The sequence below is a fragment of the Oncorhynchus tshawytscha genome, linkage group LG15 (genome assembly GCF_018296145.1).
Source record: "Oncorhynchus tshawytscha isolate Ot180627B linkage group LG15, Otsh_v2.0, whole genome shotgun sequence".
Taxonomy (NCBI): Eukaryota; Metazoa; Chordata; class Actinopteri; order Salmoniformes; family Salmonidae; genus Oncorhynchus; species Oncorhynchus tshawytscha.
This window is the reverse complement of record NC_056443.1, coordinates 27091543-27107050: the sequence shown is the minus strand read 5'-3', so window position 1 is coordinate 27107050 and position 15508 is coordinate 27091543. Positions and strand designations below refer to the sequence as shown.

General features: G+C 42.4%; 1 protein-coding gene across 1 annotated transcript; it reads right to left on the bottom strand.

Annotated features, from left to right (window-relative positions):
• Positions 1 to 506: 506 nt before the first annotated feature.
• Positions 507 to 15500, bottom strand: LOC112214751 (activated CDC42 kinase 1). Its single transcript, XM_024373742.2, has 15 exons — positions 15200 to 15500; positions 9515 to 9699; positions 9021 to 9091; positions 8747 to 8932; positions 8334 to 8486; positions 7914 to 8044; positions 7035 to 7181; positions 6732 to 6858; positions 6348 to 6494; positions 6028 to 6122; positions 5379 to 5618; positions 2607 to 2680; positions 1899 to 2413; positions 1709 to 1804; positions 507 to 1506 (listed from the first exon to the last, which is right to left on the bottom strand). Exons 2-15 carry the CDS (start codon positions 9675 to 9677, stop codon positions 1303 to 1305), a joined length of 2349 nt encoding a protein of 782 aa, XP_024229510.1. The 5' UTR covers positions 9678 to 9699; positions 15200 to 15500; the 3' UTR covers positions 507 to 1302.
• Between the last annotated feature and the right edge of the window lie 8 nt (positions 15501 to 15508).

Here is a 15508-nt window from a genome sequence, read left to right as displayed (position 1 = left end):
GAATAATTGTTTGACCTAATACAAAAAAACTTTCCCCAAATTTTACACAAAGCAGGGTAGGAAACCTTGTTTCTGGAGTGCTGCAGGTACAGTAGGATTGTCATAATTACATGTACAGTAGGCACCACACTGAGCTAATTGATCAGTTCAGTGATTGCCTAAATTCAACACACCTGGTCTTCCATGTCAGTTAAAACAAAAACATGAACTGCTGCAGCACTCTAGGACCAGGGTTGCCTAACCCTGGCATAGAGTCAACTTCATACTCACCCCATAAACAAATAAATGACACTAGGAATACATGACAGATGCCCTGATCCCAAACAGACCTGGGTTCAAACACTTTGTGTAGGCATTCATCTTTGTGAACGTGACACCCCAAGTTCTAATATTAAATATTCTATATTTATAGTCTATATTTAAAGCCGAGAAAAAAAAGGGTATTTTATTTATGTTCCTGCGTTCACGGTTAAATGCTGCATATTTCGGCTCAATGGGAAATTGTCTTGTGGTTTCAAAGCATGATCAATTCGTTTATTGTGATTGTCAATCTCAATTACACAGAGTCGTGCTTGATTTGAAAGAGATCCTGGTCACCAGGTTGACGGTTCAAACCTCAAACACAAAATAGTGGCAAAGTTCCAGGGGGGCCTGAAAGGAGTAAGGCAGTTTCACAACATAAGGGAGGTGTTCTCATTACCCCCCTTGCTGGAAGCATGCTGAAGTACAGTTTAACATAAGGCCAGCTCCATAGTAGTGCTGGATTCTCCAGCCCCATGTAACCTCCTCCTGCTCCAGTTTTATAGACAGCATAATGGGAAGCTCACAACCAGAGGTCAATTAGAAAGTCAAGGCAGTGAGAAATGCCAAACACTTCCTGTGAAAGGAAATTACATCACACTGTATATTCTCTTGATTCTACGACATCCCAGCTCTAATGATTTGTAAAATTGAGGGGCATGAGCCACATGTACACCACTAGCTCATGCACATTTTGTATCAACAATTTATTCAACAAATATAATCAATGCTAATACAATATATACATATTTATCATGATACAACTATTTTTGAGAACAGAGAGGATGTGGGCAGTTCGTCACAAAAAAAGATGTTTAACAGAACTGTAAAAAAAAGGATAAAATAGTATTTAAGGACTGTAACGTCTTTATGGTTCACTCCATATATATTCAATTCCTTTTTTATCCTCCTCCCATCCATTTAATTCCTAAAATTCCTTGTCAGTTCCTCTTAAATGTTGTAAAGCTTTATTGTCTGTTGTTTCCAGTATCCCTCCACCTCTCATACTCCTCCTCGTCTCGCCATGGCAACAGGGGGTGTCCCTCTCTCTCCATCCTTCCTCTTCCTCTCTCCTCCTCCAGTCCTGTCCTCCCGTACCATTCTGATCAGGTAGCGACTGGCCAGCTGTAGATTCCACTGGTAGCGGGACAGGATCATGACACAGTCGTCACGAGAACACAGGCTCAGAGAGTACAGCTGCTCCATCTGAGAGAGAAGGAGAGAGAGAGAAGTGAGGTTGGGGCATCATATTTAGTATTAATTACATAAACACTGATCCAAATACTTAATTTTAGTATTCTTAGTTAACTATTTTGGTCAATGGAGAATACATTTTAAGTATATGTAAATAAAATATGCATTATTTCGGAATTATTACATAAGAATTATAAGAGAAATTCTGTCTTACCTTTAGTTGTTGCTGGGCCCTAACAGGGTTCCACTCATTGCGGCGAAGTGCATTACGAACCTCCTCATTGGTTACTCCATGCACCGCCTCCATGACCTGACCAATCAGAATACCTTAGTAAGTTAGACAGTTCAGGCTCTTTAATTAGTCTAACACCTCAAGAACTAAAGACCCTACATCAATTCCATACCTGTGCTATGACGGCTTCCCTGGTGCGTTGCACTTGAGGCGGGTACCTCTCCCTCTCTCGTTCCCTCACCACCCTCTCCTTTTCTTGATCCCTCTCATTGTCCCCATAGTTATCCAGTGTTGGTGTTGACCGTGCCATGTGGGCCATCTTGCCCAGATTGCTTCCTCCCATGGTCTGCGGTGGTTGGGGCTGAGGCTGGGCTGGCTGTAGCATCTGCTGCTGTGGATGTGTTGGAGGCTGTGGAGGCCATGAGGTGCCTGGGGCTGGATTTGCAGTAGGCCTCTGATCTCGGATCACCACCTGGGGGATCTTGAAGTTTTTGGGGTTGGGTGGGGGCGGGCGAGCCGGGGGGTTGATGCTGGCCTCGCTGAACCTACGGATGTCCTGCTGCATCCCCACACTGTGGGCCCCCATGGCGGGGACGGGTCCACGACGGGGGTCCACCCTGACCCCTACTACCGTCTGAGTCCAGCTCTGGGGATCGCTCAGAACAGACTCCAGACTCCTGGTCATACCTGGGGACAAAAGGATAGTTATGTTTAATATATTTATTGTGTACAAAAGATGTACAGTATACAGCATGTTGGGGGGTGGTTATCCCTAGTTGGTATCGAACTTCCGACCCGTTGCTCTCAATGCTAGTAGAACATGGATAACATGTTCATATCAGCCATATGTTGTTCAAAGAGCTCTGCTTGACGTCGTTACCTGACATTTTCTGTAAGTTGGAGCCCTCTTCCTCGCGATCTCTGTTTGCTGGGCCGCTCCTCCAGTTTACGCTCCTGAAAAACGGCAGATAACAAAACACAGGTAAACACACTCTCCAAACACACACTGGTCACAGCCTCTAAGCTGAGTGCGGGCCGCAGCTCCCCCGGGACTGCTGCGCAGAAGAAATATCAGCGCGCACAGAGAAGCATGAGATTCAACTTTCTAGAGTTTTCCCCATTAGTTAACACTATCAACATTTCCCTTTACTGTGGCAATTGTGATCGAATCAATGCAATATTAGCCACTTTCAATGCAACATACCAAAACAAACTATGCAAAACTAACTATGCAAGAGATGTTGTCGGCAGAATGCATCTGAGTAGGATTCTATTGCATTGACATGCACGACTCAGGCCCACATTCTACAGACCGGTGCGCCATAACAAATCAGAGCTGCAGTAGGCCTATATGCAAATACACAATTGCCATATATGGATCTGTGGCATTCACTTTGAACTGGACTGTGTTTAGCGCATGAGCGGTCGTGAGTAGATGCGCTTGTTTTGAGATCAAAGCGTGAGCTGCATGAAGCCACGTGTGTACATTTTGTTAATATCCTTTGCTAGTTAGTGAGTTATTAGCCCAGTTATAGATGATGTGTAGTCAGCAATAGGGGAGTGATTGCTTCCTACAAGAGCACAAAACTTTGAAAAGTGAGTCAAGTAAAGAGCTTTTTTTGTCTTAAAGCGGCAGTGTTGTATTTTGGGCTTGAATAAGTTGCCAATATGCAGGGGGTAGCATAATTGTATGGGAATAATGATGCAATTTTAAAGTGAATTCTTGCATCAAACAACATTTTCAGTCACCTCTTTGTCTGAAGGACAAGTGGATAAACAGGTTAACTCTTTTGGGATAGGGGGCAGCATTTTCACTTTTGGATGAATAGCGTGCCCAGAGTGAACTGCCTCCTACTCTGTCCCAGATGCTAATATATGCATATTATTAGTAGTATTTGATAGAAAATACTCAAGTTTCTAAAACTGTTTGAATGATGTCTGTGAGTATAACAGAACTAATATGGCAGACGAAAACCTGAGAAAAATCCAACCAGGAAGTGAGACATCTGAGGTTTGTAGTTTTTCAAAGGTTGGCCTACCGAATACACATTGAGATATGGATAAAGTTGCACTTCCTAGGGCTTCCACTAGATGTCAACCATCTTTAGAAACTTGAATGAGGATTCTACTATAAAGGAGGGGCTCATGAAACCTCTGAGTCAGTGGCCTGGCAGAGTGCCTTGGTCTCATGACGCGCGCTCCCGACAGAGTTACCTCTTGTTCCAGTGCTTTTCTTCAGACAAAGGAATTTTCCGGTTGGAACATTGATGTTTTATGTTAAAAACATCCTAAAGATTGATTCCATACATCGTTTGACATGTTTCTAAAGGACTGTAACGGAACTTTGAGTTTTTGTCTGAGCCTCATGAAGATGGATTACTGGGCTGAACACGCTAACAACAAATGGCTATTTGGACATAAATGATGGACTTTATGGAACAGTCAAATCAGTCATTTATTGTCGAACTGGGATTCCTGGGAGTGCCTTCTGATGAAGATCATCAAAGGTAAGTGAATATTTATGGTGTAATTTCTTACTTCTGTTGACTCCAAAATGGCGGATATTCCTCTGGCTGTTTTGGGTTCTGAGCGCTGTTCTCAGATTATGCTTTTTCTGTAAAGTTTTATTGAAATCTGACACAGCGGTTGCATTAAGGAGAAGTATATCTTTAATTCTGTGAATAACACTTGTATCTTTTATCAATGTTTATTATGAGTATTTCTGCAAAAATCACTGGATGTTTTGGAATCAAAACATTAATGCACGTAACGCGCCAATGTAAACTGAGATTTTTGGATATAAATATGCACATTATCAAACAAAACATACATGTATTGTGTAACATGATGTCCCATGAGTGTCATCTGATGAAGATCAAAGGTTAGTGATTCATTTGATCTATATTTCAGCTTTTTGTGACTCCTCTCTTTGGCTGGAAAAATGGCTGTGTTTTTTGACTTGGCTATGACCTAACATAATCATATGTTGTGCTTTCGGTGTTGTGCTTTATGTTGTGCTTTATGTTGTGCTTTCTTTTTTTTATTTTTATCGGACACGATGGGTAGATTAACAAGATGTTTATCTTTCATTTGCTGTATTGGACTTGTTAATGTGTGAAAGTTACATGTTTCCCAAAAATATTTTTGAATTTCGCGCGCTGCCTTTTCAGCGGAATGTTGTGGAGGGGTTCCGCTAGCGGAATGCTTGCCCTAGAAAGGTTCATGTCAAGCCCTGCATGTTTTTTTTTTTTTGTTCAAAAGTCTCTGTAGGCCTACAGTTTGCGCTCAGCAGACCTGAAATTTCTTCAGTGATGAAAACATTTAAAGGGAACAATGGTCATGGGATGTATACTCAAAGGTTCAAAGTCATACTATATTTATCATATAACCATGGGTTGAGTAGGTTGTTACACTACCTCATGGTGGAATGTTTACAAAAGAAAAGTGCTGAATACTAAGTGGAAGGTGGTTAATTCCTCCAGCTAAGACCCTCCTGCAGGCAGTTTCTAACTTAACCAACTCATCATTGTCAAACATTGCAAGAAAACAGCGCTGTTGAATGCAGGAACCAAGGTTAGCATACAGCATGATTAAGTCCCAGCAGCAAAACATTATCCAAGCCTTATCGAAACCTAATTAAATCTTGACTGACTCATCGAGGCGCTCCGGGGTTCCCCAGCTACGGTCGGGGTGGGTGTCTCCATGCCCTGTGTGCTGCAGACTGCCCTTCAGAGGGGGAGAGATGAGGCTGGAGGCAGGAGGACCAGGGGCAGCGGGAGGACCAGGGGCAGCGGGAGGAGCAGGAGTGCTGCTGGGGGCAGCCAGGCTTGGGGGGAACCAGCCCACCGTCAGGGTCCTCTGGTTCTGACCCTTCCACTCACACAGCTCCAGACTACAGAGGAAGAATCACATTAAGAAACGAGTGACCATTGTACAATTCCAACCAGTGAGTTATAACCGTTTATACTGACTTATAGACTTAACTAAAAATATAAACCGCTTATCAGTCCTTAACAACCCTCTTGACACTTTTACATAAGACTCTGCATAATGTAGTGTTAGCCAAGTTAAGAAAAGCAGACAGAGCGTGGAGTAATTGTAAGATTTTCGTGATAAAGAATTTGATAATACCCCCCTCTCAAGAATTACCACAAGGGGGCAAGAATGTGAGGATTAGGGTTAACCATCAAATCAGGGTTGGTATGCGGTTCATGAATGGAGCTCTTTGAAGGAGCAGGTTTAACAAATGATTCCATCTTTCGTGTCCATAAATGTTCTCTTTCTTCCTATCCCTCACTCACCCATGGTCTATGACGGTCACTAGGTCGTTGGATAGCAGAGTGAGTTTCCTAGGTTCCGCAAAGTCCCTCACAGCACGCACCTCTATAGGCTGAGCCTAGATAGAGGGAGGGGAAAACTATTTAAGCACGTCTCAAAGTGAAAATGGCCTGTATTCTTGTCACTGCCGACATGCTTAAAAAAGTAAACATGTTAAGGAACAACTGGATTAGAGCAGAGATCACCAAACTCAGTCCTGCCCCCCCGGGTGCACGTTTTGGTGAGTATAATGTAACTGTATACAGTGCATAACAAATGTACATAGAAATGTATAGTCTGTTACCTCTGTCACCAGAGTGGTGAGCTGGGAGAAGGTGGGTCGGTCGGATGGGGTGCAGGCCCAACACTTTCTCATCACAGAGTAGAGTTCCTGAGGACAGTCAGGGGGTCTCTCCATACGCTCTCCCTCCCTCTCCACCCTCCACAGGATCTGAGGAGAGAAAAAAAGAGAGGAACATTTAATGACAAAGACATATTCAATATCTCTATAGTGCAATTGTTGTGGTCACACACACACAATACTGAACATTTTTTTTGCTAAAAAGGGCTCAAATATTTCAGAAGTCGTACAGATGCTTGGAGCCTTGAGTCATTGTGAGTCATGGTTTATCTTAAAAGTGTACAAAACTGTCTCCATACTCAATTTCTAAACTTTTTCTACACATACCTGTCTGCCAGATAACCCCAGCCAAGGCTCGTCACAATAGGTGAACATCTCCCAGAGGAGGACCCCAAACATCCACACATCAGAGGAATGGGTGAAGGAGCCCAAACGCAGACTCTCTGGGGCACACCTGGAGGGCGCAAGAGAGAGATGGAATTACTACAAACTGACAATCATCCAGCAAAGAAAATTCCACAGTAGTGATATCTCCACATCGGCTTCCATTAGGTTACACTGCTAAACAATCAATGACTTGCAAATAACATTTCCCCCCACACACTCCTTGACATTTCCTCCTCAGCTCACCAGGCAAAGGGGATGCGTCTGTGGGCCGTCATCATGTAGTGGTCCTTCTCCTGACTCAGGACCCTCATCAGCCCAAAGTCCCCGATCTTCACCATCTCCCTGGATGCCAGGAGAACGTTCCGGGCAGCCAGATCCCTGTGAATGAACCTGGAGGAGATATAACACAGGCACACTTTACCAGCCAAAACCACAAATGATACTGGGTTTTCATTGGTAAGAAGTGTCTTCATCCGCCTCTGGTCAAATTTGATTGGCTTTCAGGAAATGTATTACGTTGGTCAGAGGAATTGTTTACATTTAGGGTTACGGTGAGGGTTACAGTAAAGTTAGTGGTTAAAATGGCATATGTGGTTGTAGCAAAGATTTTTATAACTAAACCAAGAGACCACAGCCCATCATTCCAAATGGGAACAAACGAGTCATAGTGGGCAGAACAAGCAAGGAGTTGGGCAGAGCCAAGCGCAAGCTAGCGAGATCCTATTGCAGAATTCTAGCAAACATTTGCATATTTCCATTAGAGAATGCCTACTCTGAAGTGTGCAATAACTCAATTTGCCTTTGCACTCCTTATAAAACAATGCTATTTTTTACAACTTTGACAAAGGGTAAAGTCTACAAAACTTAGTCCACACTGTTTGTAACCGATTCTAGTTTTGGGAACAGAAAACGGTATTGGGATCAAATGTATTAGCAGAATGTAGGCCAAAATCTCTCGTTCCATCTTCTTCCACTGCCCACCACTAGGCTTCCTCTCACTACCATATGTGGCAGTGAGTGGAAACACCAAGCGAATGCTTCACATTTATACATCCAGTGAAATATCGGTCTCATTGTTCTCTGTGGTTGTAGTCTGTAGAGTGGGACTGTTTTGTGTCTCACCTGCGACCCTCCAGGTACTCCATGCCTGCTGCTATCTGGGTGGCGAAGAGCCAGAGGCGTGCCAGGGGGTACTCGTACTGACGAGAGCGCAGCGTGTCATACAGGGATCCCAGACATGCCACCTCTGTCACCTGGGGGAAAGATAATACGGTTTTAAAGGGACTTATTTGCTCTGAGGATTTTACTTTCCCCCCTCAAATTCCCTAAGTGAATTCTTTGAAAAACATAACATCTGAATGACCACTGAAAGTTTCTTTGAATTTGAATGGCTGTATTTGAATAACCAATCTTCTGATTAGAATATTAGCCTATTGGGCCCAGGAATTAAAGGTGACGGGATTTCAATGTAGAAATATGAGAAATAATAAATATGTTTTATACTCCATCTTTCAGAGGTTGGAAAGAATATGGCAGTCTCACCATCTTCAGGGGCTGTGTGAGCACTACTCCGTAGAGGCGGATGATGTTGGGGTGGTCTAGAGACTGCATGGTGGTCACCTCCTGGAGGAAGTCTGTCAGCGTGTCTGTCTGTCTGGACAGGCTACTCCTCAGAGTCTTCACCGCAACTGGCAGCTGTCACGGCAACAGAAAGGAGAAGGATGGATGAGTTAGGTGTACTGATTAATAACATTTGGAATAGATAATGCAATTTCTATTGATCGGGAATATACTGTAATGCAATTGCTATTGATCTTTAAGATATCTTGCCCTGTGTGTTTTCCAAACAGGCAACCTAGCTCTGGCTTTTCACTAGTACTGCTGCATATCTACATTCATAACATTGGACTTGGTGAGTAAAATAAGGGAAATAGTGTCCCAATAGAAACACTCACCACTCTCCCAGTGGGGGTCTGCCACTCTCCCCTCTTCACCACACCGAAGGAGCCCATGCCTAGCTTCTCCCCTAGAGATAGTTCACTGTCCTGAATCAGACAGGTGAGTGCCCGCCCTCCTGTCTCCTGGCCCTGCCCCATACTGCCCCATTGGTCACCGCCCTCCGGACCACGGCCACTGAAGACCTGGGAGAAAAAAATATATTAAAAAAATTATAAAATGTTTTACAATCATCAAAAAAATACATTGTGGGAGGTGGTGTACATGTCTTACCTTGGTGATCCATGACTTTGGTCTCATGGTGATCTTGTACCGTTTCACAGCATCCCATAATCTTCTCTGTCCTACATGTCAACAAATACCCATAGATCATAAAACAAACTAGATCAACAGCACTTACAACTCAATTCTACCGTAACCCACTAATCTACCGGTAGTGCCAACATGGAGGATAGTTTGCTTGTGGCTAGATGGTATACTGCCATGGTAAAAAAATAATAATAATATTAATCAAGTTCATGTTACTTAGAATTTTTGTATTTTAGCTAATACAAACCCTTTTCCTAACCTTAACCCAATTCCCCTAACCTGCTGCGTTAATTATCCTAACCTGCTGTGTTAATTATCCTAACCTGCTGCGTTAATTATCCTAACCTGCTGCCTAAATTGCTACGAAAAGTCACTTTAATCCGTAACTGTATACCATCTGGTCAAAACAGCAAAACTCTGATACAAATCATTTGGAGGCAACTGCGTCGAGCACTGACCTGGTTTGCTAATGCCGATCTGCTCGAGATCAGACTCCTTGACATAGTTGAAGTGCTCTATGCGGGTGATGTTGAGGCCGTCCCGGACACGCAGGTAGAACCTCTCCAACTGGACCTCGGCCAGGAGGTGGTACAGCCACTGAGTGTCCTGGTCCATCAGCATGACCCTACAGGGCACCACAGCACTAGTGGGGTCAAAGAGGATGGAGGGGAAGAGTCATGTAAAGGTGCTGTTTCCATCGGCCTTGTCAGTGGTGCTGGCTGGAATTGCGTGGATTACCGGAATTAGCCTATATTGCTACCATCATGCTACCCAAAGTTAAAGGTTGGAGTAATGGAGTGGACAGTATTTCGCGATCACAGACCTTTCAAAAATCAACAAAAATATATCTACAAACAATTGTTACAGCAACAAGAAACTAGCTTCAATAACTTTTTCCAAATACTAGTTAACTCAACGAACAAAAGAATGGACGATCTGCCCAGAGGTCCAGGACCTTCAGAACAGTTTGCAGTTCTCCCAGGGAGAGGTGAGTGTCCTGAAAGAGACATTCCGCAAGATGGAAAAAAACTAAGTTCTCTCGAGATGACATCAGCACTGTGTGTGAATCATGAGACATGGATGGATTCTGAGGAGAATGTGAGAAGAATTATCACAAAAAAGTGCAGATGGATCATAGGAAGATTGAGGTGGAGCCACACCCACAGGTCTGGAACACCTGTAACCAGCCCAGGTGACAGACCCAGGCGGAAAGTCGTCAAGTTCCTAAGGTTCAAGAACAAGACGGCTGTTCTGGAGAGAGCTAAGAAATTGAGAGGAACCGACATCTTCCTCAACAAGGACTTCTCTAGAGCTGTGCGCCAGAGGTGGAAATAACCCATCCTAGCTATGAAAGCTACCAGAGAGCGTGGGGACACAAGCTCATTGTCCACCCTCCCTCCCTAAAGCCTGGGAGGAATGAGAGAGCCAAGCTTCAGGGTCAGTAGCTTCAGCCTAACATCCCACAGAGCTGATAAACTATGTTTTTATTACATTTTACCATATTAGAGTGCCTTCAGAAAGTATTCATACCCCTTGACTTATTCCACATTAAATTAATTTTAGATTCTCACCCATCTACACACAATACCACATATTGACGAAGTGAAAACATGTTCAGAATTTTAGCAAATTTACTGATGATATCTCATGTACATACACGATCAAAAGTTTTATAACACCTACTCATCCAAGGGTTTTTCTTTATTTCTTTATTTTTCCTACATTGTAGAATATTCTTAGCAATGATTTAGGGATCCTTGTGAGTAAGTATTAGCTAGGTTGCCACTTGTTCACCTATTGAACTTCAGTTCATTCAAATAAATAAATAGCTAGCCAGCTACTTAACCCTGTGGTCCAAAGCTAACATTATAAGCAGCCAGCTAGCTTCATCATTTTGCACTATTGGTTAGAGCCTGTAAGTAAGCATTTCACTGTAAGGTTGTATTCCTGTTGTATTCTGCGCACGTGACAAATAAACTGATTTCATTTAATGAGGCTCGAACGGGCCGGGTTATGTGTTTGCGAAACTAGACACAATAAGGATTAGGCACAATAGTGGAATTTGCGGGTTGCCTTCAAATTAAAAGTATGTCATTGACAGTGATGCAAATGAATACAAATAGAATTATGCCAGACTTTTATTTTGAAGGCTAACCGCAAGTTCACTATTGTGGTTCATCCTTATTGTGCCTAGCTTCACATAGATGGGTCCGACCACCATTAATCAAATAAGAACTGTCTTATAAATTAGGGCTATTTTAGATGACACCTAGCTATATAGTTAGCTAGTTAACTACAGCTACTGAAACAGATTATGTTGTGTTATTTGCAAAGACCCAAACGGCGTCCCAAAGAAATCCTGGTTGAGAATGAAACGACTGAACAAATGAACAACAAAAATGCACAGCAAGTAAGTGAAAGAAATAGGTTTTCATTATGTTTTACTGGTAATGGGGACATAGGTAAATGCCAACAAAATAACTTTTTGGTCAGTGTGGTGTGTGTAAACTTTATTTAACTAGGCAAGTCAGTTAAGTACAAATTCTAATTTACAATGACAGCCCACACGACGCTGGGCCAATTGTGCGCTGCCCTATGGGACTCCCAATCACGGCCGGGTGTGATACAGCCTGGATTCAAACCTCTTGCTCTGAGATGCAATGCCTTAACACACACATAGACGCAGTGGTCTAACTATTTAAATGTACTAGAATGCTTAAAAGGCTGCAAACATTTTCAATATCGGTTATCGTTATATTTATTTTAGCAAGGAAAATATCGTTATCGGCCAAAATGTAATATTGATGAATCACTTAATAATAAGATGATAGTTGAGCTGTATTGTTATATTTCAGTGCAGTCTTTGATGTTATTGATCATAAATTGTCACTTTGCTATGGCTTTACATCACCTGCCATCACATGGTTGGAGAGTCATTTATCCAATAGAACCCAGAGAGACCTTATCTGTTCTTCAATGGAAGCTTCTCTAACATCAGATATGTACATTGCGGTGTCCCTTAGGGCAGTTGCCTTGGGCCGTTACTCTTATCTTTTTGTACAAATGATTTGCTACTGGTCTTAGACAAAGCTAGAATGACTATGTATGTGGATGATTCCACACTCTACATGTCCGGCAATATGGTGAAGTGCAGCAAAGTAAGACCTAGCAAAACTGCAGCTGGCTCAAAACAGAGCAGCACACCTTGCCCTTAAGGGTGCATCAGTGTTTTGTTACTTGTGTTTTGTGCAGACACCAGGAAGAGTAGCTGCTGCTTCTGAAAAAGCTAATGGAGATCCAAATAATGTATCAGGATGGTCCGGTTCCATTAGTAGAACAATATATCCTTCCTTTATCAAAGTCGTTTCTGATCTAACTAGAATGGGTAGGTAAGTACGCAAGGGTATAGCTTTCCCCAGTCCAGTTAGTGATCACCTTAAGGGAGTTAAGGGAGGAAGCATTTCAAGCCAATTCCAAGATACAGCGTAAACACTGCCTTGTATCTAATTCCCAGCAGCTTCACCATTGGAATATTATGCATAATTGAATTGGGAATTCACAGATTTTGTTCAGTGGAGGAACATCAGAGAAAGTCAAAGAGCTGTAACCAAAGGAGACAGTACCTTTTCTGAGCCTCAATTCAACAATGAGCCAGCCTGTTTTACCGTAATTATGTTAAGTTCACATACCGGCCTCTTCTGGTCGCTATGGACACCCATAACAAGAATTCATCAATAAAAGTCCTGAGTTAATGCGCTGTCTAACACAAGAGGGAGCCGAGTGTGACTGCTTTCAGTACCAGCCAAACACTTAACAGACCTTTGTTTTGTATCAAATCAACACCATAAAACAACCCTAATGAGCAACATTTTTTTTTACCTGGCACCAAAGTCAGTGTCAGCTGAATCAAGTTTGTTATATCACATTTGTTGGAGGAAATCCTATCACCCCTGTTGACATGGACAAAGAACCAGTTACAGAAACAGAGGGGAAAGGCGACGATTGAGGAGAAGAATTAACCAATGGAGGATGGGAAGAGAGGGTGGGACAGGAAACAAAGAGATGAAAGTGTGTTAGAATAAGAATAAGCAAGTGGGTGCTAATAGAATACGCCAGTGGGTGTTAGTCACTTAGTTTCAAAATACATTTGCTCACTGTTTACTGCTACCACATATAAAGCTAATCATACCGCAACATTGGTGCCCATCCTTCGGTTCTTAAATCAAGTGACGTATTTTTGTCCAGCTCCTACATCAACTTTGAAATAGTATTTTTTTGCAATCTCAAAGCAAGCAAGCCCACACGTCTGTTGCTCAGAGACTACTGGAAGTGCATGTTCTTCTCTCTGTCTTGAACTCAAATTTTGCAATTCACAAAAAGAGGCGCAACCTGTGACGCCAAGCTGTAATTTCCAACAACTACTTAACGTCTATCTAACTACACACGTCATTTCATGTCCTTGTCTGCGTGTGGACTTCCGCGTCAGGGAATTGCCGCTATAAAACAATCACAGAGAAGGGTGTGAATCAGAGGCCTACATTCTTGTGTCAACTATTCTGGGAAACCCAAACCAGTTCTCACATCAACTGTCTGACATATCAGATATAACATGTGTGTATGTCTATGTCATAGCTGATGATGTGGGTGCAGACTGTAGCTTGGTTAACAGATGAAGGCCATTTCCATTTTGTATTTCCACAGAAAGACCGACAGAAACACATTGATGCAGACAGACGCAAGAAGGGGCTAGCCCGGACAAGCACTATTCCTGTCAAAAGAGATTCCCAAGGACAACTCCCAAACCCACACCCAACTATTTCATGAAAGTCACAATCATGTGCCAAGTCTGCAGTAAAAACATGCGAGCAACCAATCACGGGTCATTTCTCATGCATGCCATTGCTTTGAGGTTATTCAGATTTATGTGCACAGGAATGCATATTTAACCCACTCAGTTACCGGATAATGAATGTTATAAGAGGGAGGTAGCTAAATGATGCATTTGGGAGGCTTTGTTTTGAGGCTACGTCTTTTGGTGCTGATTGGGTGAGTGCACTCGATCAATTAAAGACAAACTAATGGGGTAACCAGTAACATAAGCATTTCGCTGCACCTGCCATAAAACCTGCAAATCTGTGTACGCTACCAATAAACTTTGATTTGATAACTGGAGTCTGAAAAACCTACTGGACACATGATCCCTGATGAGCTGGGATTCTAACAAAGAGAGAGTTTGACAAAGCTTCACGATAACATCTCATAGAGAAGGGCTCTTTTAACAGAATGCATGGCCTGACTGACTCGGTCTGATTCATAACAACCAGAACTGTCCCCAATCTACATCAGTCAACAAAGGGAGTGCCTTCAAGCAATCTCTGGGAGTGCCTTCATGCAATCCCAATGAAGTAGCCTGGAAGTTGAGTAATTATTTCAGAGAGAAAGAGATATATATAGATATATATACACAATCCTGGATACACACTCACCTCTCTTAGCAGTGACATAACTATTTGCCTATGACCCTTGTTAGGAAAATACTTATTTAACTCGGTCCTGGGGACCCCAAAGGGTGCAAGTTTTAGTTTTTGCCCTAGCATTATACAGCGGATTCAATTAATCAAATCTTAATGCTGAGTTGACTATTTCAACCAGCTCTGTAGGTCTAGGGCAAAAAACAAAACATGCACCCTTTGGTTTGGGAAACGCTGCCATTGTCAAACTGTGTTAATCCTCAATTGAGCTTGCTGGTGTATGGTCAGCATTAAAATGATCATCCATGATCATTGAAAAAATAGTTTAGAACAAAAATGTGAAAATATGCTTTGATTTATCTGGTTCATAAGGCATGCATTGGAGTTTACAGAAAAATGCGTTTCTCTAAATCAAATGCTTGATTCATTCTTGCCTATCAAAATGTCATTGCCATTTTTCTCAACAGAGTTAAAAGTAACTCTGCACCATTTGTTACCCTGGAGTTGATAGTAAATCAAGGTGTAGGCCTATGAATTACTGAACGCCACTAACTGTAACGTCGACGCCATTGTTTAGCCTTTCAGAATAAATACTGTCAATATACTGTATTGACTGGTGGGGTAAATTGATGCCAAAGGCTAGTTCAAAAAAGATGAGTGGTAAATACTTACCGTCAACAAAATGACCGAAAGTCTACTGGTGCCACGATCTTGCTTATTTATGAACCCAGCTTTCGGTTATGCGCGACAACAACAAATTAACTGATTCCAAATAGGATCGATAGACCTAGAGATAATCCACATCACATGCCATACTGTTTTTCTTCATTTCGTCAACAAATGATCATTATTTTTCTTTTCTTAGTGTTGTCGGTTGTTTTATTTCATCGCAAAATATCTGAGAATCCTCACTTAAACTGGTGTGTTTCGCCCTACCTGTCCACAGTGCTCTCTGTCTCTTCCTCATATTTTCACTCCACC